Here is a 27,957-nt window from a genome sequence, read left to right as displayed (position 1 = left end):
ATTCATGGGAGTAGTAGCAATGCCGATGTTATCAAGCTTTAGTGCAGCGCGTCATTCTCCATTCCCCGACTTTTTCAACTCTTATTTCTGTCTACGTGTTTTTAAAATAACATTTTATTTATTTGTTTGATTTTACCTGGAGCAACAATAAATTCCGTGGAAGCTAGCAGTTGATATTAATGGAGTAAGCATAAATCAATTAACCTACAAAAAAGGATATGTATTCTCTCAAGCAATTACTAAGTATTTGTCTCATAACTCGTCCATTTTAAGGTGGCTTTGTAGGAAACCCTCATAACTTCGTTAAACATGGTGGCCACTTCTATTAATTTATCGTCTTGCCCTTTGTGTTTTTTAATCTTCGAAAAGGACATGAACTTTTTACGCTGATGTTTCGAAGTTTAGCAAGAATTTGCATCGATCAAGTTATACTAAAAAAAAAAATAAAAATAAAAAATCCTGTTGGTATTTCTATGGCTGTGATTTTAAGGGAGGAAAATGGACCACTAGCCTGAAGCTCTCCAGGTTGTCATGTTTTCAAGACACTTCCGAACATCATAAATTCTGACTAATCTCGTCATATTACCAGTGGGGAGGAACTTCCCTAAGTCATTTGTTTCGTGTTAGGCCGATGTACAGCATAAGAAATGTTACACTTAAGCAAATTTTTATGAATGAATAAGGGTAAGTTGGAATAGGTAAAATTAGGCGCCCATATATTGAACATTGACTTTTATGGATTCTTACTTATAAACTCTAACTTAACAGAACACTTACTCATAACTTCTTCAGGAAACTATGATCGTCGATTGCAACATCTGACCGATCTGGTGACTGCTGCCGAGCGTCGTCGGGCTGACCTCGACTGTCACATGTCCGCAGGGGCCCACGCTCGGGAAACTGAGAGACAACTAGAACTGTGGAATCGACGCGTCTCCCATCTGAGAAACATGAAGACTGGCTTGGAGCAAATGAGTACGTAAACCATTATTGCTGTCAATATTGTGGTTAACGTTTATTTAGCTTGACTAAGTACTACGAATGCGGATTCCACTCAAGTTTAATTTCTGTATGTGCTAAAAATCTAAATGGAATAATCACAGAGATTATGGGACTACTATCACTCCTTAATGTTTTTGCTGCAACAGACGAAAAGATTTGCAAAACAATATTCCACGTCGTCTGTGACTAAAACATTGCATTACAAGTGAAAATACCTGATAGATTAGAAATTCGAATGGTTATAAATCGCTACTTCTCGGTTCACAAGGGACAAGTATTTGGTAAACACGAGTCCACAGAGTTCATTCACATTGTTGTTAGTGGCTACACATGTGTCTGTCACAGACTCATTCAGCCCCGCATGGTAATAAGCATACAATATGGTATGGTTTTTGCTCCACCTTCTTAAAGTGCTGATACCTATTGTAGAACAGTCTGATATCAACATTTATGGGCAAAATTATTTGTTTGTTGTTAATATGATCACATTGTTTTGATCAATCCTGATCATTACTATATTCTGTCGTTCTTGTTCATCATCAGAACCCCCTGGACCTCCCAGTGCAGCTTCCGTCGAAGTGATAGACAGTACTCGGGTCAAAGTTACCTTTAGAGAACCCGAGAAACTGCCTCAGGCAATTACGACGAAATTCAAAGGTAATTCTTTTATTGTCCATTACACTTTTATGCAAGTTCATACATTAATTTTCACATGTTTATCTTTCAGTGTGAATTAAAAATAATTTATTTAGTATTCTGGTAAATTTAAATGGAAGAAACGCGTCAGCAATATTTTTCCAACCATTAATTCATAACTTAACACCTGGCAGTTCAATAGTAGTCAAAATAGAAATAAAATAGCAGTTAAGGGTGTCTCTACGAAAAGGAAATAGCCGTTTTCAGCAGGTGTGAGGTCCTATACCCTGTAACCTTTTCAGTCTCATTCCAGAAACACCTTTGTGGCGCTATTTGCGCATTAATTGACAAATACGTTGGAGACGTGTTCAAGTTTTCACCTCAATTTATGACTTGTAACAGATGTTTCTAAGATGCTTTCATTTGCTAAACTTGCACCGGGTATTTTTGTTGACAATTAAAACCCGTTAGAGGTTATTCGGATCGGTATTGACTTCTCTTTTCAGTAAATATATATATATATCAAGACATATACATTATAATGGCTGAAAGTCCGCCTTGCATTTTATAGTAGTGCATACTATTTTAACATCTCTATATATAATTGAGAGAAAATTCCAACACAGACATAAAATTCGAAATTAAATTAGGCCTCACACCAAATGTCCAGTAGACATGAAATGGTTGTTTCGTATTTGTAGCCCCGATGTGTGAGGCTAAATAAGAACTCACCCTGTAGGGGAGGTAGTGCTTAGGGGTCTTTGTACCGTTCCTTCGGCCTCTAGCTCTGCAAGCTCGTTCATTCAGTACACTGTACCTCAGTTCATATTTTCTGTCTTCATCTGACTTTTCACCCTCTAATTGTTTCCTAGTGTAAGGTTTTCCTCCTGTTAATCTCCCTTTCAGCAGTAAATGACCTCATAGGTCCCAGCGCTTGGCCTTGGCCTAAATTCTATCCCAATTCCAAAATGAACGTAAGAATGACAGTCTCGACAAGCAATTTGAATAAATGGCGGAAATATAATTCCAGAGGAAACAGATACTACAATATTTGCGAGTCAAATGCACGCACTGAATGACTTGATGTTACAAGTGTGAAACCTGATTATTATTAAGGACTGCAATGTACAGTACCTGTATAATACAAGTACGTACGGGGGAAAAAATTAAAGTGGATGGTTAACCGAAGCTTTGAGTAGCAGAGAACTGAAAGTATATATATGATTTTTGTTGCCACTCGTGTTATAAACAAATTATTTAATTAAGTGAGATGTGTACCATTAAAGAATGTTGTTACCTGTCAGGCAGTCACCGTTGAGTAGGCAGCGTTTCTGTTTGGGCGTGGCTTCGGCTTAGGTTTATCTATATTTTCTTGGGAAGATTTGAACGCTAACAAATTCACCCAAGTCTGCCAGCACACCAGATAAGATAATAACAATTTTTATTTGTATTAATATATTTTATACTTCGTGTGCAATAAAAGTGTCAAGTGACTGGGTGTGGCAAATTTATTATTATGCAATATAACTAAATATCTTAAAAGTAGTAAAGTTTGGTCTACAATGGTGACTGTAATATACATTTTTGAAATTAGGTCGATGATTCAGGCGTAGACCTAATACAGTTTGACGATGAATTGGTGTTGGGGGTTTATGTTAAATGAAATGGAATGGGAAGTAAGATTTAGGCCTAAGGCCAAGCGCTGGGACCCACCCATTAGGTCATTCAGCGCGAAAAGGAAAAAGAGAGAAAAGGTTTTAAAGGTGTACGGGGAAAACCTCGCATTTGCATCAAGAAACTATTGGTAGGAGAGGCTTGATAGTAAGATGGAAGACAGAATACAGATGGATAAAAATGTTTCTATTGTATACTTGTGATTGACAATGTCAACTAAAGCATTTTATATTTCAAAATATCAATATAAATGCAAGATGGGCTTGTGCCAGCCATGCGGCTGAGGTTTTCCTTTATTTGTTTTTATAAATTCAATAACACTTTCCTACTGGCGTTTACTTTGTGTTAATGCACAATTTGTCTTTTTATTATTATAAAATTTTTGATGTCAGCTTTTCCCTTTTAAGGCATTAGACGTGATTCTGGATTTTCAATTGTTTTTGTAAACTTATTTTTTGTAGCAATATTCTTTCAAAATTCATCGATGTAGTTCGTCATAATTCTTGTGAAAAACCAACAGACGAATCATTTAGTTGCGGACCAACTAATTACTTTATATTATAAAGAACACCCCTAGTACAGTAGGTTGCATCGAATTTACCGAAATGTTCATAGTTTTCCTAAACTGTATCCTGCCCTGATTACTGTGAAACGCTTTAAATCCATTACATTAATGGATGAGAATCATATAAGTATATGCATTAACGAACTTAAGTGCATTTAAATACCTGTTTAAACTGGTTTTACTAAAGAATAAAATTCCCAATCTTAACTGTTATCAGATTTCATCCATGTTCAATCATGCCTGTCCCAGATTCACTTTCTTCCATTTTGACGGAATTTTTGTGAAAACATATTTCCTTTTAATCATTCTGTGTAAGTTTGCTTTCCATGATAAGTAGAATTCGGTGTCATGTTGTACTTCATCATCTGATAAAAAAGAGAATAGTTTCAAGTTTACCATTAAAGCTTTGCCAAGCACTAAGTAAGATATAAATTAATTTTTTGCACTCGCCAAAACTAAATTTTGTTTTAGGTTAAGAATAGTTATGCATTAAAGCTAAAAAACGATATACAAATTTTCATGATTTTGTTTTGGAAAGTTTGATTGTGAGAAACTGGTTTTGCTGCCTTTTTCAAAGTTGGAGAGAAATTTCAATGATAGTATGAAAGGAAAGCAACGAAAACGATGAGTTGAAAATAACAGAACTCTCTTTATGAACTATGTATAACCAGTACAATAAATTAAGCATTAAATGATGCACACAAAAAAATTGCATAGTTATCTTCCTCTCATAAAAAAAACAATGCCATATAAAGAATTATAGAGGTAAATATAAAACTTCCAATAAAACAGATAAAAATGTAAGGAAAAAATGCAAGATACCTTACAAAATGAGTGGTGTGCAATAAGATGTGTTCAATGAATGCTTTGTGCAATGCCCTTGGACCTTTTTTTTATTGCAGTCTGTAAAGATACAGTTCATAGCAGGATGCCAATTTTAGTATCATTTTGAAACTGAATTATTTTATCGAAGTGTATTCAAAGACGCAAAACAACTTTATGAATCGTATAACAAAATTGCGCATTATTTACTGTAAAGACATTTGTCAAAATTATATATACTACGTATATACACATGCTATATGTAAAGTTAAAATGTCAAGTTGAAGTTAGCCAATAAAAGAAATAGGTATAGTAGTTTGTTGTAAAAAAAAGAGAAAAAAAGTCAAAACTAAATGCAGTAGGCATACAAGTTTTTTACACCGTGCAAAACTAAGGTGAATTACATGGTCGAGGGCCATAAAGTTATCTTTCTTGAAAAGCAGTGACACTTCTTGAATGACGTACAAAAATACGTCAAATTCTAACAAAACAACTACGTAAATACAAAATAGGCAATAAAAAAATAAGAGATTACACATACTGTATGTTAACTTACCATGTTCAGCTTATTAACTCCCTAACATAAGCATGCATCTCGGCATTGGAATCCTGTGGGGGAAAGTTATTTAATGTACTCATCATTAAGAAGAAAGTTGAATAGAATTGAAATAGTTATGTGTACATATGTCTTTTGTGTTGCAAACTGGAGTACCGGTCCCACTATAGAACATTTTATTACACATGCCTCACAATATTACATTTTAATAACAAATTGCCTAAGTGACAGATTACCATAGTAACCCACATAAAGTACTATCATTGTCAGGGATTTTGTAAATATATATATATACGTGTATATATATACAGGCAGTCCCCGGGTTACGACGGTGTTGGCTTACAACGTTCCGAGGTTACGACGCTTGTCAATAGATGTTATTTCCAGGGTTACGACGCATGTTCCAGGGTTACGACGCCTACAACGCTCATCTGGGAGATGAAATAAGACACCAAAAATGCAAAATAATCAAATATTTGAAGGTTTTTTTATGAAAAATGCCATAAGAATGCAGTTTACATAGTTTTCAATGCACCCAAAGCATTAAAAGTAAGGATTTTTCACGATGTTCCGGCTTACGACGATTTTCGGCTTACGACGCGTCTCAAGAACGGAACCCCCGTCGTAACCCGGGGACCGCCTGTGTGTGTGGGGGTATATATATATATATATATATATTATATATATATATATATATATATATATATATATATATATATATGTGTGTGTACTATGTGTTGTGTGTGTGAATATACATATACAAAATTGTTTATTAATTTCTCTATACATGATACCAGACTTGCTAAACAAGTTATAGATTATAGTTGTCTGGGATCATGTCCGTCCTGTGGGACTGTTCAGTATTGCATGAGATAAACATAAGGAAGGTACTATTGTCTTTCCGCCCCATGTCAGTAAGATATCGAATGTACTTGTACAGTAAAATACAGTCCTACCAGTTTTGCTGTACAGTGTACAAGTATTGAGAGTTCACTTTTATCTGTATGTAATTTGTAATATCAAATACAGTATGCCAGCACTCTGTAGAAATTGTTTGTATTGAATGCTGTCAGTGGTTGGTTTTACTGTGGATAGATATTAATTCTTTGTGTGTATCAAACAGTTGAATGGAGTATGGATGAGTGGGCCACAGTAGGAGGAAGCCTTGAGATTCATGATATGCGTCGTGGATCAGTCTTCATTGATAGTTTAACTCAAGGAAAACGGCATCACTTCAGAGTTCGGGCAGGAAACATGAAAGATTATGGTCCACCTTTAGCAACTACACCTCCAGCTGCTATACCTTCAAGTAGGATCTTAGATTACATTTTCTGTTATTAAATGCAAACTACATTTTTGTTTTTGACAGTGTTTCACACTTTCATAAAATTCTATAAAATTTTATTTTACAGAACTGCCCGAATTTGATTTCAATAAATTATTTAGAATGAACAAACTGCTGTCCCAGATAAACTTTCAGGGTGTAATTCTGTCTATTATAACCTTCTGATATGTCGTGGATTATCTGATTTTTTATTATATGGCAAATTATATATTGTACTGCATATATTAGTATTCTAGTCAACTGATAGATACTCTGCATATTATTGGCCTTTTACACTTGTCCCATACAGGTGCATGCATATTTTGAAAAGTAAATTGTATATAATGAAATCCATTTCCTATCCTAAGGTACCTGATTTAGGGAGTAGCTTAAACTGTATATGCAAAACCGGTGCCTGCATTTAGTTATGTAAGTGGATCTTCACAGTAATAGAGCTAAATATTTTCAGGTTGGAGGGATCCTGACACTAGGAAACCAAGACTTGATGGTCAAATTGGTGAACTGGATGATCTTTTCAATCAGGTCTGCAACTCACGTCCTCAGCATGCAGCTGAAATTAAGGCTATAGAGCCTGGTCTTGAAACTCCTCTTAATCTCAGGAAAGCTCAAAAAAAGAAATCCATAAAAAACTTATTCTCTCCTGCACCAAAGTTCCACAGAAATTTGAAAAGGTAAGCATTTTATTCTCATAGAAAAAGGAGATTCAGTTTTAGGTAATTTTTTTTTTTTACAGTGCCAGTGCTGTAAAGATCAAATTGGCTGCTGCATTATATATATTTACAGGTATTACAATGCAATTTATGAATTGAATGTGTCTTCTAAATAAAAAAAAAGTTAATAAACATGCTGCCGATAGTAAAGTGTGTTAGTTTTAATGAACTAGATATAATATGTATTGCACCGTAGAGGACTTGTTGAAATTAATGTTAAAAGTTATATAGCTAATGGAACTAAAATAGTTTTTCATGCCTTGGAAACTGTGATGATAAATGTAAAGGAAGAGATGTAATGTAGAATATTTCAAAATTGAAGGAAAGCTACACTATCAGCAGTAATTACTTTTCTCCCCAAATAAGAGCCAAGCAACATTTATATATATTTTTGTAAGTCAGAAATTAAATTTATATAGTACAATACAATGTGTGTGTATTCATAGAAAATTGTTGAAAAACTTATTTTAAAAATTTTCAGAGGTTGCTATCTTGCGTGCTTAATATATTGTGAAGATAAGGTGCTAGTAACTACAGAAGAGTTTCCTCCTGTTGTTGAAGTTGATGACAACTATATGAGCCAGGCAAGACCCCATTTCCACTGGCTTTTAAAGGTAAGGGAAAATAAATTTTCCAGATTAACTACAACCCATTTTATCTTGTTCATCACCCATAAATGCTTAAAAAAAAAGTACACTAACATTATGAAGTGCTTATACTTTTCTTCTTCTAAACTATCAAGTCTTCTGGGACTAACAGCCCCCAAAATACCAGATTTAGGGTTACTGCTTGTATCCCATTCGTGCAAGTATTGACTGCTAGAAACAGAGGCCTGAAAATCTACCACCATAGTTGCTAGGTTGAACTTAATTTACAGAGTTAAGTTGAACTATGTTCTTGTGAAAAGTTAGTGCATGTATATGAGAATTTGAAAAGTTAAGTAAATAAACCTTTAAATTACAGATTGCCACTACTTGGGAAGATGTTAAATCATTGCGGCAAGACATGGAGCGGGCTGGATCTGCTTCCACAGTGCCCTTTAGGATAAAATTATTGCAGGCTGCAGCAAACATGCAGGTTTGTTATTACAGTACTTAATATTAAAATATTATTTGATTCAAAGCTTACACTTTTCATTTGTAACTGCTAGCAAGAATTTTTCAAAGTATACTGTAAAGCAATTCCTAATTATGGTAAATCTCAGAACTGTTTAAGGCTACTGAAATTTTCCTGGGAATATTACGTATGGAAAATTTGCATTAAAAATATTGCAATATACTTTGTACTGTATAAGAGGATTAGCATTTAGGGGAGGGGAAATTCATTGTTTTTATCAAGCAATGTTGACACTTGCATGAAGTTAATGCAGGTAATAGAGTAAAATAAAAATCTGCATGCAATAATTACTGGCCTTTTTCAGTACAATATCAAGGCAACATGTTACTAAGAAAATATAATTCCCATAAGTGTGATTGTAAAATATCAATTTTAAATTTGGTCTTTATTTTCTTATAGATATGGTTCTTTCATTATTATTTGGTTTCAGTTGATTTTATCTCATTTCAAATGGAAATTGCTCTGTAATTCATACAAGGGTTAGTTTTAAAGTTGCTGCAGAGTAGCATGTTTCTACTAATGGCTGAGTTTGTATTCACTTTTGTAAAAAAAAAAAAAAATTCATATTAGTGGTTTTGAACTTTTATGTGATAACTATACCAAATACCAATGATTTTTCATTCATCAGGCAACTCTTGGGATCCAAGATTTAGGTCAGTTCTACCATGAGCCTATCAAGGATAGTAATGGAACATTAGTGTTCTGTACTATTCGACACATTAAGTCAACTAAAAGTATATCAGCAATGAATGTGAAATGGGTCCCTCTATCTAAACTTAGAGAGAAAAGAAGTTCAACATCAGGTATGTATTTTTCTTTGAATCATATACCTGCAAAACATTTTCCTATTTCTTAGCATAACCATCTGAAAATATTGGTCTGATTTATGACATTTCTGCAAACATCGCAGTATAAAATTACCCAAAAATTTCAGGGCAAGGAACCACTCCAACTGAACCTCCAAGCACATTAGCAGGTGACCTGTTGCTTACTTCCTTACAAGAATACATTTTGTATGACCAAGTGAGCCGTGTTCCATTGCGACGTGGGCTGTATTTAGGTTACCTGAAGCTGAAAAGTTCAGTGGATGTTCTCCAGGTGTTGGTACCTGAAAAAACTCCCAATGTTTTCCCTCATGTTAAAATTAGGGACAATCCACATGTTTCAAGGTAAGGCTAAATTACTTGGTGTCTGGAGTCTGACTTAGGAAATTGAAACTTTTATATGCACTGTATACCCTAGATAATTTCTTTTAATTTTATCTTATAAAGGGCTGAACCAGGAAATATGTAGAATTAAAAATGAAACCGTAAATAATATCAAAATGTTTGATTTGTGTGTGTTAAATTTTGAAAATAGGTCTCCTTATATATGTATCAAGAGTAAATGCAGTAATTGACTACATACACTATATTCTGAAAGTTATAAATGTTTTTGGAATATTTTACAATTTATAATATAATATTTAATGAGATTTATGGTACTGTAATTGGATTACTTAAAGTTGTTGAAACCTGTTTACAATGGTCCCCCGTATTTGCGGGGGGGATGCGTACCAGACCCCCCATTAATAGTTAGAACCTGCGAATAGTTGGAACCCCAATAAAAATGCTTTAAACCTCCTATTTTGTTAGTTAAAACTCAAGAAAAACCCACTAAAATTTTTTATACATGGTTTTTTTTAATACAGTGGTACCTCGACATACAAAAGGCTCAACTTACGAAAAACTTGAGATACGAAAGCAAATGCAAAGATTTTTTTGGCTCTACATACGAAAATAGTTCAAGTTACGAAACATTGTTGCTGTAAAGTCCCGAGATTCGCCTGGACCACCGAGAACAATTTTAAAACTCGTGCGCCACCAACTGAGTAAACTCGCCACCATCCTCCCGCTCTTCCATTGGTTCCTGATGCTGTCACCCCATAAGATCCTGCTCTCCTATTGGTCAGCATCTACCCCTTGTGCTCTATGTATTCTATTGGTAAAAGGATGCTGTAAATTGAAAAACTTATTCATGCAATACATTTAATAAAAAAAAAAAATTAGGTAAAGATAGAATAAAGAATAGAAATGAATGGTTATTATACTGTTTGGCAGTTTCAGTAGTTGAAGAGAGATAATGAAAATTTATGGCTTACTGTGTGCTAGGAAAAGTGATTGCTTGGCGATCGTTCGGTACTCGTAAGAGCTGAATGTAAACAAACGGTTGGAAGGTTTTTTTTTGTTTGTTTGTGTACTATAGTTAATGATTAATTAATAATTATTTGAAATGAGTACATACTGATTATTTATACATTTTATTGGCATATTCTAAGCTTTTAGCTTCTTAGGTTTAGATGTCAGAATCATAGACTAGGCTACAGTAGCAACTGCTAACATATGCTAGGCTTATTGCTAAGGGACATATGCTAAAGTACTAATATATGCAGTAAAAATGGGGTTGAACATTACATGCAGTTGAATATTACCCAAGTATGTACAGTATTTTGCCTTTTTGGAGTCGTATTTCTTCCGTCGGATCGGCGTCGTAACCCTAGAACATGTGTTGTAAGCCTGGAAATATAATTTACTGGGGTGTTTTTGTAGGGCTTAGAACTGATTAGGCATTTTACATGTAAAATGCGGTTCAAGATACGAAAAACTCATGATACAAAGGCCGCCTCGGAATGGATTAATTTTGTATCTCGAGGTACCACTGTAGTTTTATCACAAAAAGTGCATTTTATGATGAAATAAAAAAAAAACAGGAATTTGTGGATATTTCTCATAGAAAAATACCATGAATAGGTGAATTTTCCATGAATAATTCAGGGAAATAATTTAGAGAGAAATCTACTAATCCAGAGAATGTGAATACAGGGGATCCACTGTAGTATTGTATAAAGGTGCAACTGTGTTCCTGCATGTTTCATGTTCTTGCATTGGAATGTGCTCAACTTAGCTGAATTTCATTTCTTTTAGAATACAAGAGAAAAAAATCAGCTAAGTTTTATAAACTTTCTCATCTTCCCTCTTTGTCCTGTACTTTTTCCTGCCTCAGGTTTAGGTCTCCATCTATCTCATTTCAAACCCTGGCCATTTACAGGTCTTCGTCCTGCTATTTCCATGTCCATTGCTTTTGTGACTAAACTGTTCCTCTTCCTTTCTCATCACATATGCAAACCTTCTCAGTCTTTTTTTCCAGCCTCTTGATACTACTACATCATTCCTTTTATGTGTAATTCTTAAAATGCTTTGCTACCTTTATTTTGAGAATACAAAAAGTTTCAAAATATAAACCCAAAGCACAACAGCTATTATCAAATGAATTCTGTAAATTCCTGCTGTGAAGCTGTAATTTGAAAAGTATTTGTGTTCCTGCAAACATACAATCTATTGCTTTTTATACAGGGGTATGCTTCAATATGAGCTGGAGTGCCCATTGAACCTGATAACAAGGTCGTTCATTGGTGGTATTTGGGAGCGGGTGAGGGAATACCCTTCATTCACCAAAGTCATCACTCACTTTTACTTTGGCAACTGAGAACAGCAGAGGTGCTGCACTCACTCTCTACCCATTGCTTAGTTGTTGACTTAGGATAAGTAGTGTGCTGCTTTAGTTTTGCTATTTGTTAATACTTTTGCTTGCTTTGTTCTTGTTTTATGTTACAAAATGGAGAAAAGACATGATCATCACCATTATGAGGGGCTTGGGTATCCTTGTAGACTATTATGTCTTCCATAACAGTATTGTGCCTTTTATGGGGTAAAGGCTTGCACTACTCATGCATCCCCCCTGAAAGGACTGAGCTGGTTGATTGGTCTTTCCTGCAGTCACGGAAGATTGGGGATACATCCCCAGTGACACCCTGCAAATCCTTCTGGTCCTCATAGGGATAGCACTTCAGCAGAGTAGTGTAGAATTTGGCCATACCCACTCTCCAAGAATATTTTAGCTGTTGGTAGTGGTACACCATGAACAGCTGTCTTACCCTCCAGTTCCTCTGCTTTTGATGTTCCCAGCACTTAGGAGAAGATGCCACTGGAGTACCTGCAAAAATCTGGCCTACACTAAACTCGGGTAGTCTGTCTTTCACAGTGTTTTTGGACTAGGAGGAGGAGGAGGAGGATGAACTGTGTCTGGTACTTTCTTCTCTTGTAGTGTCTGCTGCTGCTGTATCTGTGGCTGCCCCAGTTTCCTTGACTTGCTAAAGACGGGGATCCTCCTGTTGTAGTTGTCTATCCAATGGTAGATCCTCTGTTTAATACCTCGTCTTCATCTCGGGGCCTCCACCTTCCCTTCAGTGTTGAAAGCTGGCAAGACTCGGAAGTAAGGGAAGACCACTCTTGATGTTCTTCTTTGTCATCATCTAACTCTTGTCTCTGGTTTCCCTTCCACGTGTACCAAGAAGAAGAAAGGGAAATCTGACATCTTGCACAAGAAATGCAGGTGGGGAAACTTGTGCACCTTTCCTTCTCAAGGAGAGTAAGGGCTCACAGTCACTGGTGAGTGATCTTTCTCCCTCTGGTTAGATATGTTTGGATGAGCTCTGTCCCTGCTTCATCCAAACTTGATTTTTGGTCTCAGAGACTTACACCTGGATTAGTCAGAATTAGGTGCTTGTGGTTGGTTGTTCAGGACAACCCTTTCTGTGCCTCCAAGGCACACACAGGGGTATGTGCAACCAGTTCATACTGTCTGTGCAGTCTCCAGACCAAGCATACTCTAACAATAGGGTAGAACTCCCACCTCTTCGGGGGTGCTTAAGGGAGAGTCGGCACCATCATGTAGTACATATTGAGCACTCGCTCAAGGGACAAGTCTTTATTGATCTCTTTCACCTCTCGCTTGTGCAGTCTGCCATATGAGCAGGAGTTGCATGGGAATTGCAGTGCTTCCCCTCTCTTACTGTCTACTAGCTTGGAGCTGCCAAGTATAGGGATAGTGGTAGGACAGTCTAGAGCCAAACATCATCCGGAGAGCAACTTTGGTGGATCTTGAGTAGCTTCTTCAGTGAGAAGCTCATGTTCGTCTTGAGATAGAGGGCAAATAAGAGTAAACAGGCGGGGCATTGTTGTTTTAATCTAAAAGGGGATGTAGCTCATTCCTCAGGGCATCTGATAGGCTTAGACAATCCGATGCCTCCTGAACCTTTGCGGGTCAAGTTAGAGCAGCATCTCTAAATTATTGAATTCTTTCAAGTGTTAGTTTCAAGGAGGCTACCACGGTTTCTCACCTGTTGACAGTCTTGCCTGTAGAGCTTTCCTGATGTATTATTCCTGAGGTGAAATCCTTGTTCAGGTTGCTTCAGCCTCAGCCCCAACTTGCTCATGGTGTCTTGGATGAAATGGACACTCTGGTTTGTGGGTCAGAAAGGTTCTTGGCATCTAGTATATTGAGTAAGCTCCAGAGGAAGTATTACATGCCAGCAGATGCAAAGGCTGCCATTTTGCAGTTGAACTCATCAGTTGACAGACTGACAAAGGACCTCCTAGAGAAACTTTGTCAGGAAGGTGTCTATTCTCTGCTTCAGAGGTGAATGCCATGGAGTTCATGTCTATGGCATCTCTCCAGACTGTCTTGCGGCTTGATCTATGGTTAAAACATGTTTACAGACTTCACCATTTAGATATCTTGTCTCTGAACTAGAGAGTAATCTTCAGGAAGTGGTGGTTGTCGTCAGGAGGGAAAACTTTGACATTCCTTGAGCACCAGGGCAGATCTTACGACAGACATGGTTGCCTCGTTCTTCTCTTGGTAGGTTTCACATGAGAGTAGCCTTTCAAACCTGGTTCAGGTGCAAGTAACATTTTGAAGTCTGGGATCACAAGAAGCCTATTGTTCTGAAACCCAGACAAGTAACCTAATCATCTTCCTTAAAAAAATATGAAGAATCTTTGAGGGTGGCAGTGACAGGGAGTGGAGCCTTTGGCAGTATTGGTCCTTCAGAATGTATACTGGATTCTGTTAAAGGACTTGTCCTCCCCTCTTGCAAGCACCAATACTGTACCCTTTAGATTTAAAGAAGTGTCTGGCACTGTCAGTAGAGGTAGAAGTTATGAAAAAGAAAGACACCATGAAAGTTGTAGGATGCCACTAGTCTTTAGAGATGGAAGTTATGAAAAAGAAAGACACCATGAAAGTTGTAGGATGCCACCAGTCTGTAGAGGTGGAAGTTATGAAAAAGAAAGACACCATGAAAGTTGTAGGATGCCAACAGTCTTAAGTTTTTACACTTCCTCTTCCTTGTGGAGAAGGCAGAGATAGGAGAGTGGTGATTGATCTCTTCCTATTGAGCAAAGTACATTATATTTTACAGACACGTTGCAAGAGGATATAGTACATAAGGTGTTTCCATATTTGCAATAGATTTGATGTGCTTTCTTATACTTATTAAGAAATTTATCCGCTTTGTCTCTATCAGATATATCCTCTCACCTTTTGCCATGAACTGGAGATTATGGTCAATTGGGAGAAGTTGGATCTCTTACCCAAGCAGCAGGTAAAGTATCTGGAAATGCTCTTAGATTCATCAGTGGTAAGAGCCTACCCACTGGACTCGGATACGTTACAGTGAACTTCCTTGGCCTGGCAGGAGCACACAGCTCAGGTTTGGCAGGTAGATCTTGGTCATCTGTTGTCCTAGGAGCTTGTCTGTCACGGATAAAGCCTACACTATACACTTCACTGGTAACTGAAGCTCCATTGGTCAGCTCATTGAAATCCTCCTCCTCCAACTTGTTCACTTGAGTTGACATATTAACCCTTTCGCTGCGGATTTGCGAATGTACGTTTCACAGTATTGTGTAAATTTTAATTGAAAAATTCAAATTCTTCAAATTTACTAAAATCATTTTTGTGTGTTCTAGAAGCATTCTATTTTCAGAATGTAACATTATTTTTCCTTGGGTATAAAATTTTCTGACTTGAACTAGTTAGTGGGGCCCGGTACCTGGGCGGTAAGGCTAGGTGCCCCGGCCCCCGACGATGTGACTATACTCTAAACTAACTGTACTCTAAACTAACTGTTATCTAACACCGGTGTTTTTTTTGCTGAGCTAACACCCAAACTTTTTATTTCCTTTTCTTGTTATTTCCTATGTTGTTGTATCTGCCCTACTTGTCAGAACGTAAGAATTCACAATTCAATGTTTACCGTAAACTACCAACCGAGCGGTAGTCCTTCATCCCTCTTTAACCCCTAATGCTAATAAATTGGTCCAACTTACGTGGGATTCTGCACCGGTGAAGTGTTTACAGACAACAGACAGACAGACCAAACTACTGTTTTTTGTAGTAAGATTATTTGATAAAAGGGCAAAATTTAAGAAAAATCACAAATTGCATTTCTTAGATGACTTATTAATTTCACCAACAATCCTTTACCCAATTCTTCAATGCCACAGACATTTATTTTCCACATAGCAATGCTTTTTGTACACTATAGGTGTGATATTTTGCAAAACAGAATAATACAAAGAGGTGGCTTTTTGACACTATCACAAAAGTAGGTGGTTTTGCTTTCTCTTACATTCTCCTTTACCATTCATCGTGCAATTCTTTGGCAAGATAGAGCATACGACAATACATTGAGACTTATGGTTTTTGTCAGCATTCTGTGCTGGGAAAGGCCTTTCAGTTATTCTAGATTCCATAGGATTTGAATATCTACCCCTTCTTTGAGTTTTGCTCCCCTTATACCCTTCTAAAAAGTGTTAATAATTTTTTCCCTGAATTTTTTTTTATCAAGCTTTCCAATAGGATTTTGAATATTGTAACATATTATGTTTGAGTTCACTAATGCTGCTTCAACTATAGTGCCAAATGGGTTGGTATCATTTCTGGCTCTTTCTTTTGTAAGGATATGTTGAGCAAAGTTGATCAAACTTATCAACCCCCTACATGAACAAAGACAGGGCTTGTCAATTTCTCTGTCACCCTTCTTTGAATGAATTTTCACTTTATATGTACTTACTGTCCCAAAACTAGACAGTAAATTAACCCTGGTTGTATCTTGTCAAGAACAAGCAAACATTTTACCATCATTTCTCACCCATGTTACAGGTAAAGCTCCCCTTTTAACTGTTATTTGTTTCATATCAGCTGGCAAACCCTTCCTATTTATCCTAACTGTTCCACAAGCTAAAGTTTTTTCTGAAGTAGTATGTCATAAAGGGACACACAGTTTATAAAAACTTGCCATGTAAATAATGTGACCTTTGTTTTCATAACCCTCTAACAAAGACAGAACAACATGAGTACCTAACCTTCTGATGGCTGACGTGCAGAGTCCTTCCCAGTCTATACATTAAATCTAAGCAGGTAACCAGTATGTGCATCTCTCATTGACCATATCTTTATCCCCCATTTAGTTGAAGGCTTTGATGGTGAATACTGTTTGAAAAAGCCTACCTTTAAACTTGATCATGCTTTCATCAATACTGATTTCTTAATTGCTAACATAGTACTTCCCAATAAATGTTTTACAATACCTAATACTGGCCTAATCTTGGAAAGCCTATCACTCCAATCTTTCTGATCATTATCACTAAAATGAATAGCTGATCTAATCACCTGATATTTATCCCTAGAAAACACCTCTCTTAATCCAGGCGTATCACACAAAAAGCTTCTTTCACAAAAGTAACACTCAATTGTGGGTTTATGAAGTATACCCATAGCTATTTCAGTAGTAAAAACAGCTTTTATTTCATCAGCAGTTACATCTGACCACTGGTGTTATCTTGATCCTTTTGGTAAAGGTTGTTCTGTAGCTATCATAGTTTTAAAATACTTATTAGTTTCTTTTGCAACATGTTCACAAATGTTTTCTGGAAATAATCTTGTAAAACACTCATACGGATTTAAGTTTTCAAAATTGATTACTTTATGAGAGGCTGAGTAATCAAAAGCATTATCTAATTGAGAGGGATTATTATAATTAATTTTATTCCAATACAATGGAGTTTGCTACATCAGCTGTGGTTGAAGAACGTTTTGCTGGGACGTCTTCATCTATATCTTCATCAGTACTATCATCATAATCATCATCTGATGTAGGATCATCAATATCTGACCCAAATTCTGAGTCTGATCCAAATAGAATATCATCAATTTTGTCTAAAGATTCTTGACAAGAAGTGGAGGCTCTCATACCTATAAAAGCAAAGAAAAAAATTATGGTTAGGCTACACCCAGAGTTAAAGGGAAAAATTAAAGGGACAAAGTCAGCTAACAAATAAAAGCAAAGCAAATCAGAGCATTTTCCCCAATAGTATATTAAATGTAATTTACTAATAAATGTGAGGTTTAGTCTATTGAAAAACGAAACTTGATTCACAAATTTCATCACATATATTGTAAAAGTACGATGGGACCGATAGACAACCAAGGCAGCTAGCTTACACGACAGTTGACGAATGTAAACAAAACTTCAGTTTAGGTAACAAAGCGTCTTTTTTTTAAATGTGCTAGTCATTTGACTATTATTCATTTAATTAAGTAAATATATTTATTAATATCTAGAAACATCATTGTCTGTCACATTTTTAATTTCACTTACGATAAAATACTTATATATTTGTGTAATTACCATGGCAACAATTCAGATCATAATGTAAACAAACTCACTTTCACTAGGGGAGCTTTGGCTAGCATGATATTACGATAATTCTATGAATAATATTGATTTATATAGGAAAATACATATATGTACTGCTATCATAAAATATTTATACCGTATACCAAATTTTCATTTTGACATAACGTAAAAATAACAAACTTATTGAGATCAGCGAATGATCGAGAGAAGAATGAAGAACGCTTCAGAGGGTGAGTAGTTTATAAAATTGGCAACAGATGGCAGTATGTAGAAGCCAAATACGTCGTCTAAGAGGTGATTAGCAAAAATTTTCTTACGCGATGCGGAGAAAGGTCACTTCTCCACAGCGAAGGCTCAGGAATCTATGGAAACTATAGTCGTCTTCTGCAGTGAAAGGGTTAAGGAGGATCTACTATGGTGAATAGATGACAGGAATCTCTTACTGGGAGCTCCATTAATTTTCCCTCATTCCAGAAATTCTTCACTTATCAGAAGCATTGAAGGACAAAGGACACCCTGCACATCTGTGCTCTGGAAATGTAAGTAGAATGGTTAGCACTATAGGAATATCAGAAGCAGTTGATAGGGACACTCGGTAGTGCTGTTGAGCAACACCACCACTGTAGTGGATTACCAGCAAATGAGGGGGATGGTGTCTTGGACCCTGGTGCCAGTTGGCATTGCAGATGCAGAAGAGAGCAGTTCACCAAGTCATCTAGTTATCACCCAGATACATTCCTGGCAAATGAGTCATCAGGGTCAGGTGGTGGTTACGGAGTAGTCAACCATCGAGTACTATAGTAGAAAGACCGTTTTGAGTTAAGGGGATATCTTAAGCTTGATCTACTTATGATCAGTTTGAACATGAATCTTCCAGTCTTCAATTTTCCAATCCCAGACTCTTGGGCAATGATGGAGGATGCCCTTTAAAATCCATGGGACATCCTGGATGTGTATGCTTTTCCTCCTTTTAGTCTTCTCCACAAGGTACAGAGGAAGAGTATTCATCACCCCCCGTCTCGGAATGACTGGTGGTGCCTCATTGGCTGCAAGGCGAGTGGCACTGTAACCTGATGACGACCTGGTTGAGACGTCAACCTTCCTGTGACAGCCAGACACGCTTGGATACTACCAAGCAGTTCAGTACCTTCGCCTTCATGTGTGGAGGTTGACCAACATATTCTGCAAGAGAGGTTTTTCTCAGAGCTGCAAGAGGTTTATCTGGGTATTTCTGTTATTCCTCTGCAACCACACATACCAAGGAAATTTGGCCATTTTCTTTGGGTCATTCTCTGCCTTCATTGTCACACAATCAAACTGAAGGGGCTAGATCTCTCCATGCTAATGAGAAGTTTTGAACAGTCTTGTCCTCCTTGGGAACTTTGGCCCTCTTAGTTGGATGTCTCACTCTTTCTCTGAAGCCTTACCAAGTTCCCTTGAACCTCTGTCACAGGCAGTCCCCAGTTATTGGGGGCCTCATTTATCGGTGATCTGGTTTTACAGGGCTTATCTATTGAAGACCATACTCAATTTTTGGCGCCAATCCCCACTTATCAGCACCAATATGTGCTGATCCCCACTCATCAGCACAGATAACTGGGGATTGGCATTATTATCCAATTTTTGGCAATCGGCGGTTTTTGGTTATCGCACTGTTGGGAACAGAACCCATCGATAACCAGGGACTGCCTGTATTTACTATATTTGGACCCAAATATGACTCTTAATTTCATTATCCAACAATCTGTTGTATGTTGGGGAAGAAATAAGAGATTATAAATTATTTTACTTATTTAACTAGTCATTGTTCATAGTATAAGGAACAACCAAGAAGGGCCCGTGTTATGTGAGAAAGGTCACACTGCCATACTCTGAGCTCCATGGACTATTTGTTCTATGAGAGGAATGGTTCCGATCACAAGATCCTCATGAGTGAAGTAGACTTCTTTACGGCTGTTTTGTCGTTTTTCTAAATGGCCATGGTATTAATCCTCATGTCTAGAGCAAGGTGACCGTGAGAAGGCGAAGTGATTGCAACCTCTCCAGGAGCAGCCCGATCTGTAGATTTACGGTTCTTAGAGGAGACTTCTCTTGTAGAGTGCATTGTCATACAAGAATCAGGAACTGGGTGACGCTTGTCAGCAGCTAAGGTAGAAGATGTATGGCCATGAACCTTGACAGATACATGGCCAGTGTGGCCATCCATAGTAGTGAGTTACCTTGGAGGGGCAGCTGAAGACAAACCAAAAACAAACGTAAGGCAACGATACAGCTGTGATGGGTCGACCAAAAATCACTGTAGGAGATGGATGGTTGGCTTTGCCCTCAGACTTGCTTGCGTGTATGGTGTTTTTACATTGCATGGAACAAGTTGTTATTCAGCTACGGGACCAACGGCTTTATGTGACTTCCGAACCACATCAAGAGTGAACCTCTTATCACTAGAAATACACATCTCTAACCCCTCAGTGGAATGCCCAAGAATCAAACTTGTGGCCACCGCGGTGGCAGGCCAAGATTTTGCCCTCAGACGAATTGGAGATGGAGCAGAAATCCAAAGAGGGCCTGTGGATCTTCTTGCGAGGAGAGACCGCAAAGTCCCTCTTCCTCCGTCTTAGTGGGATGGAACGAATGGATGACAGATGATGACTGAGAGTAATTTAGAAGAGCACCTTCGACACTCCATCAGGTTTTGAACGAGGGAAACAGAAGGAGAACAAGTAGTAGGCCTAAAAATGGGAGGTGCATAGCTGATGACAGGAAGACAGGTGGGGGGACAGCAGGCCCCCAAATTTGGGCTCCCCAGGTTGGTCTAGTGAAGACCAGTATTTGGATAGCTTTTCCACATCCATCCCTGAAACAACTGTACAAGGAGGAACTTCCTGAAAAGATGGATGATGCAATGAGAGGCAAATTTGGTGAAGGAGAGAAAGAGCAAGAAGGAATGGTGGCGTGGCATCCAACACCACTGGGGTCACAAAGTCTTCCAATGATGGAATAGCTGATTTCTCTTGTATTTCATCTTCTTACCAAAATGCTTCCATTGCTCCCAAGACAATCTTGACACTGAACAGGGGTTAATACTTACATTGCAATCATTGGATCTGCATCTGCCACAAGTCTAATGAGGATTAGTTGCAAGAGGGGCAAGATAAAATCATGGGTTGTTGCCTACCCCAGGATATTTACAATGAGACAACACCTTCTTAGATGATTCAACGCCTTAGATGATTCATGGGTTTGCATTTTCTCGACTGCAAATACTACACACAGATAATCAAAATATATCACCGAAACACACAAACAAAAAACAGAATGAAAAAACCAGACTGACAAAGCATAGAAAGAACACGAAATGCGTAGAAAACCAGCTTTTATGGTAGAAAGGGCAGCATATGCCTTGCTTGAAGGTGGTTTGAGAGAGAACTGGTGACTGTGTATAAATAGGAGCAAAGAAGTCAGGGACTGCCTACTCTCTCTCCCCATTGGCTGATACACCATGCCACAAAAACCTTTTTGTATTTTTAATTGGATCCAGGTGCACTGGAGAGATTTAACCCATACATGAAAGACATCAGGTTTGTTAGTTGTGAAAAATAAACAAAAATACAACATTGATTAAAAATGTCTCGTATTACATTTAAAGAACATGCTCATTTGAAAGGTGAATGGCAATACAGTGGTAACAGCTTTAACTCATTAATTTTGGGAGAACAGTAAGAATTGGTGTACTTTATAATAATAACACAACAAATTTTCAGTGCTGTCTATATTTCTTAAGTAATCAAACCACAGCCTTTTATAACAGGAGATAACCCTTCACACTTGAACCTGTATCGTATAATGACTAAAGAGGTGGCTTGTGTAAGCCTTTCTCAATTAATTACCTAGTTAACAAGTTCTGTGACAATCCCAGGTTGTCTCTTATTGCAAAATGCAATGGGTTGTATTTTCTGTAAGTGGAACCATCTTGCATAGAAGAAATGGTGTAAGCCTTACTATGAAAATGATGCTGTTACAAAGAGGCCTAAGCAAAAATAATTGTAGGTTGTGTGACCACTATATACATATTGGCCGGTCAAGCAATTTAAAGTACCAGTTCGGCAAGTTATCAAGGAAACCCTAAATAGAAATGCCATCATTAAGCAAGAAAACTGAAAACATTCCGCAACAGTAATTCAGAAGCAAATGAGACAGAAAGAGATATTAACTATTCAAGACAAAAGAAAGATTATTAATGCTGGTCAGGATAGTGTTGAGTTTGTTCAGCTTCATGATGCTAGGACACCATCGTTTGGCATCTGTGGCATGCTGCTGCTTGTCAAGATAATGACATATATGGCTTAATCCTGAAAATGTGATTTTTTTTTTAATGCAGATGTCATAAGAATGTTTTAAAATATCTCATACTTGCTAGTTTCCAAGATCCTTCAGATTCTGCACTTTAGAAGTTACAAACTTCAGGTCAACTCATTCTGATCATTTTTTTCATTCCACGATATTCAAAAGGTGGAATTACCTGCCTTCCTCCATATTTCCTGAATCATTTCACTTTTCTCTTTCAAGATGAAATTTTAAACTTTTTCTTGCAAGACAAATTTTTTTTTCAAGCAGCAGTACCCATCTCTGGCTTTTTACCATCAAAAATACCTTAAAAAAAAAAAAAAAAAAAAAAAAAAAAAAAAAAAAAAACAAAAAAAAAAAAAAAAAAAAAAAAAAAAAAAAAAAAAAAAAAAAAAAAAAAAAAAAACCGACATGATATAGTACTTAATTTTTGTATTTACGGATTTGGCTTTGTAGAGCCGACACAATTTAATTATACAAATTAAGCATAAGTTTCAATTTGATATGTGTATGGACTTGCCTTAATAGAGGTGATACAATTTGTTAATTTACACAAGAATAATTTTTTGGCTTATGGCAATGTTCTCTACCCTGTTTACATTCATACTTACAACATTTGTATAAAGGAAGTTCCATATGTCAAAGATGTTTTAAGCAGTTTTGGTTTTGTGCGTAGTGCATACAATTATTTTCTATGTGGGTTGTGACTCGATAGTGTAAAAATTTCTGTTCGTGATTGTATGACTCAATGGTGTACAAATTTCTGCTCATGATTGTAAGTGCCATGTACTAATCGTGCTTTGTGGTATAAACTGAATTTAATCATGGTTAACATAATAAAATTAAAGTCTACCTGTTTATGACCAGAATTCCTAAATTTTTAGTAAAGGTTGGTAGGAATAACTCTCAATAGGTAAAATATATCAATGAAAACTAAATTCAAAATTTATTTCAGGGAGGAATGGGAATGGCTGCAGAGCTTGGAATCTGCCACTGGTGATCGCTGTGCCAGCGGCAGTGAAGTGGATGCTGAGGAAATAGAAAGAGAGATTGCCTCTCTCCCACATGCCCCTTCCCCTGCTCAAATTGTATGGCATTCTCAAGTGGGACAAGCAGCTCATCAGCTACTAAATCAGCTTGAAGTGGAAGAAAAAGCCAAGCTACAGCACAGGCTGTATTGCAAGGAGGTTTTGGAATTAAGCCCAGATGTAGCTTTTCTTCTTGTTATGCCTCCTGTTGATGCTGTATGTTCTGCACCAGGTCAAGAAGATGCTCTTTTAACTCAACCCTCACTAACAACTATGCCTCTCCAAGTATTTGAAATGATACATATGGGCACTTACCAAAGAGAATTAATTGGAAGGTATGCACGCCTCTCTTACATACTGGAAATGGATACATTGATGGCTCAACATGCAAGTAGAGAGGCCTTCAGCCAAGAGGAGATTAGTTATACACGTGATCGCCTTTGGCAGCTCCAGAGTTTTCAAGAGCAACTAGATGTCATATGGCGTGGGCTTCGGTGGGTTATGGATGCTATTACATATGCTCGTGATAAAGCAGCATCGGGTGCCATACTAGCAACTTTGTTAACTTGTCCGCTACCATCCGTTACTCTTCAGCAGCCTGTACAACAACATTCTCCTTCTCACATACCTGTGACTTCCTCTTCATCATCACATGACACTCATAGTTCTAGTGAGTCCCTCCAACATGGTGCAGATAGTAAAAGGTTAAGGAAGGATGATGTAAGTTATACTGCTAAGAAGTCAGAAATGCCTAGAATGTTGAAGTCCAAAACTTCTGAAAACATTAGAGCTGCTGTTAAGTGTGAACCCAGATTCCATAAATCGAAAACTGCAGAGTGTTTACTAAGTGGCAGTGGCTATGCTCAGAGTTGTGGTAAATCATATAATTCCCTAAATGAATGTTTGTTAAGTGGTGAAGAACAAAATGAAAATGTTCCACTACTGACATGGACAACAGAAAAAATGGATTACAGTGGGGAAAGAAAGATGTACAGTCGGGACCTTCCTACTTCTAGAAGTGAAAATCACTTGCAGCGATGTGTAGATACCGAGTATCCCCCTAGAAAGGCCAGTGCACCAGCATTTTTTGATACTCACGAGGGGTGCTTGAAGTCCAAGTGTTGTAATAGTGACCCAAGAATAAACCAGAGCTCGTCGTCCTTAGAGTCCGTAGAACAAGCGAATAAAACAAAACACGCAGACGTTGAATATGAAGAGACCATTGCTAGTAGTAAATCCCCTACAAGTAGTTGTTTTGACCTTCACCAGCGTTATAGTGGTAGTAATTTGAATGTTGATATTCAAAGGGCAGGAAGTAGTCTTAGTCATGACTCTGAAGCTTCTTTTTCTAGTATGAATGCAAGTTTAAGGTCATTGTCATCCAATGAAAATGAAAATGACACTTTAAGTTTAATGAGTGGTCGAAGTGAAACAAGTGAAGCGCGGAGCACAGAAGGTGAAGAGTTACTAGAGGGAGCTGTGCGTAGTGAAGAACCTGCAATTATTCAAGTTTATGCAGCATATGAGACAGGGTTGGCTTCTGGTACCTCAGTAAAACTCCAGATAACACCTAGAACAACAGCTAGAGAAGTGATAGACTTAGTGGTAAAACAGCTGAATATGGCTGTTGTTTTAAAAGGCAAAGGTGGTCCAACATATGGAAATGATAGGTTAAGAGACTTTGTTTTAGTGGCTGTGATTGGTATACGAGAAAGGTGTTTGAGAGATGATTTCAGGCCACTTCAGTTACAAAATCCATGGATAAGAGGTAAACTGTACGTACGACTCAGACATGATGTGCTAGCTGCCCTGGAGCAGAGCAATTCAAGACACTCTGCCTACTTGTAAAATTCTGATTCATTGTACATTCCACTACATAAAACATTGCCATTCTAATCTGTTTAACTTATTTATTTAAATAAAAAGAAAGTGTCTATTATCTCTAGATCAGTCTTTATTCTTGGCCTTGAACAAATTCAAATTAGTGCTGTATCTAGATACAAAGGTGTTATTAGAGACTATTAGTTAAATATGATAGATGTTCGGTGCAATTTGTTTTACAAATGCAAGTGTTTTCCTTACATTTACACCATATGTTTGCCCTATCTTACTTTTAACCCTGCTGGTCCTGCTTCAAGAACCTCAGATGTCTGTGTGGCTGGTTCAATTATTGGGGTTTAATATTGCATTTACTTTTGCAATTAATTATGCATGGTAATTTTTGCCTTATACATATTTTAATGAAATTAGGTTGGTCACAATGCAGTATTTAAGTTTGCTTGCTCTATTAAAAATGAACATATGTACTTAAATCTACTGAGGTATTTTTTTTCAATATTTTTTAAACTTACGTATGCTACCCAAAATTCAAATCCCTTGAAAACTGAAAATTTTTTATCCATTAAAGAAAAGTGGCACTGACAAAATTAAGGAAGTCTTAAATACTGTATTAGAAAAAACTGAGCAACGATACAGGGCCTATACAGTAAATGTAAATAAATTCCTGGACATCGACCTACAAAATGTGTGGTACATGGGTAATTTCTTTATAATAATAGTCAAATTATTTTCTACATAGAAATGTGAAATTACCACTGAATTGTAAACATCAAATTAAATGTACTAGTACATATTTCAGTAATTGGTGGTTAGTAACTTTCAACAGATTTAATACACAAAAATTACAGCATCTTACAAAGTTCTGATGATTACTGTGCAAGACAGATAATTCAAAATCTATCCATTATTTGAAAAAATGTATTCTGTAAAGTACAAAACACAATATTGGTATATAAAAAGTGAAATTTGGATACTGGAAAAATATCAATGGTAATAGTAGTTAGGTCTTTTCCCAATATTACCGCCTACAGTACTCCTTATACTTTAGAATGGAAGTGCTTATTCACAACAGTTCTATGGATCCCATGTGAGACTTCATTCATTATTGTGATTAGTAATAACATTTCATGGAAACTGGTTATTTCACTTAGTATCTCAAAAACATGGAAAATAAATATACAGTACATGTCATTTAATGCTTAAGCTAAACTGAAAAGGTCTGGTCTGGATTTACAATGAACAAACAAATTTTAAAGTAGCATTATATACAAATTCTGCATTACTGTCCTTAACAAAAATTACTAGTACAAACAATTAATTTATATTTATGTGATGAAAACATATAAAATTTTCATTTTTGTTTTAAAAACCATTGTTCTTACACACTGTAACTCTTATCACGGAAATTATAATGCAAATTCTGCTTATTTAAAAATTTAAATATTCTATTCCTTTAAGTAAAATTTTTGTTGAGCTGTAAAACAAATACTATAACAAAACATCAGTGAAACCAAAAATCACAGATATGCTAGATGCTAAAAGGGAAACGCAGCACTTCACACCAGAAAAATGTTACAATCATTAACATTATAATTTCTCATCTTGCTGACAATATCTCTAAATCTATGCAATTTATTGGCAATTATATAAAACATGATTGGTAAATAAGAGTTCTGTTATTTGTTAAACTTTTGAAAATTTTCATGTGTTCATAGGTAACATTTCCAGAATTAATGTTTTTTGTAGTGATTAGTTTTCATAAACACAGTATATTGTAATTTTACTATTTTTGGTGTAGCTATTCATGTAAAAGAGTACTTAATAAATGTAAGCAGAATTCCCGAAGAAAGCAAACTACTATGTAGGTACAATTATTTACATGAATGTCACACTTTGTGGTACAGTAAGAGCAAATACTGTAGTACTGAGACAAACCTTCATTTCATATTTAATACTTGGTAATAGTTGCGTTTGTACCTCAAATTATGTTGAAGTAACGTTCAGAAATAACTTTGTGCTGATCTCAAGAAAATGAGAATTAGTCTCAAGTCCTTTACTGGACGAGAGACTGAGTTTTATATTTTTGTGATGAAAATTATTAATTTAATTCTTCAGCAGTGTCCTTGAGCAATTAATTACCAGAGTTTGTTTTTCATTGTAAGACCCAGATATGATTGTTTATAATTTTCAAAACTACAAAAAAATTATCAAGTATACTCTAAAAATTTAATGACAAAGACAATTTTTCTAACAAGAACAATGTCCTATAGCATGAAAATAACCTAACATTTATTCGACAACTTTCAAAAAAGAAAAAAAAAAATCAGACACTGCAAGCAAGAAAATACTAACTGCAAGCCAAATTTCATACGTACATTGAGAAAAAAGTGAAGGACAAATTATTTAGGTACTATAGCTGATATGGTGAACATGTACTTTTTAGTGAATCTTCCCAACATCCAATTATTACAATAATTGTAAACAAATTTTAAACCTAATTTGGACAGTGGGTATAATGGGTTTACTTTCTTTGCTGTTATTAACCTTGGGTCCCTTTGTAGTTATTATCCATTTAATTACTGAAGTGTTTGCAAAAACTGCTTGTTCAAATGTAATTTTGGCTTTATTCAATGTAATTTCATTTGAAAGTTGACAACTTTTAGCATGTTATCTTTACTTTATAAAAGTATACTTTAGAGTATCTACCTTTGTCATCCATTTGTGAGCCAAGACTGCA

General features: G+C 36.5%; 1 protein-coding gene and 1 long non-coding RNA gene across 11 annotated transcripts in view; one reads left to right on the top strand and one right to left on the bottom strand.

Moving 5' to 3' along the window:
• LOC135223606 (ankyrin repeat and fibronectin type-III domain-containing protein 1-like) overlaps positions 1 to 25,326 on the top strand; it is a 682,119-nt gene extending 656,793 nt beyond the window's left edge. For all 10 annotated transcript variants that reach the window (XM_064262185.1, XM_064262189.1, XM_064262193.1 and 7 more), the window contains 9 exons: positions 793 to 975; positions 1,546 to 1,659; positions 6,379 to 6,564; positions 7,049 to 7,271; positions 7,792 to 7,924; positions 8,274 to 8,387; positions 9,055 to 9,229; positions 9,361 to 9,595; positions 23,309 to 25,326. In XM_064262185.1, coding sequence (XP_064118255.1) covers positions 793 to 975; positions 1,546 to 1,659; positions 6,379 to 6,564; positions 7,049 to 7,271; positions 7,792 to 7,924; positions 8,274 to 8,387; positions 9,055 to 9,229; positions 9,361 to 9,595; positions 23,309 to 25,229 — 3,284 coding nt within the window. In that variant the 3' untranslated portion in view covers positions 25,230 to 25,326. The remainder of the gene's footprint in view (positions 1 to 792; positions 976 to 1,545; positions 1,660 to 6,378; positions 6,565 to 7,048; positions 7,272 to 7,791; positions 7,925 to 8,273; positions 8,388 to 9,054; positions 9,230 to 9,360; positions 9,596 to 23,308) is intronic.
• Positions 17,323 to 27,957, bottom strand: part of LOC135223607 (uncharacterized) — a 33,458-nt gene continuing 22,823 nt past the window's right edge. The window contains exon 3 of the long non-coding RNA XR_010316538.1: positions 17,323 to 17,564. This is a non-coding gene — a long non-coding RNA (uncharacterized LOC135223607). The remainder of the gene's footprint in view (positions 17,565 to 27,957) is intronic.

Source organism: Macrobrachium nipponense, chromosome 10, assembly GCF_015104395.2.
Source record: "Macrobrachium nipponense isolate FS-2020 chromosome 10, ASM1510439v2, whole genome shotgun sequence".
NCBI lineage: Eukaryota > Metazoa > Arthropoda > Malacostraca > Decapoda > Palaemonidae > Macrobrachium > Macrobrachium nipponense.
This window is presented reverse-complemented; position numbering and strand designations above follow the sequence as displayed.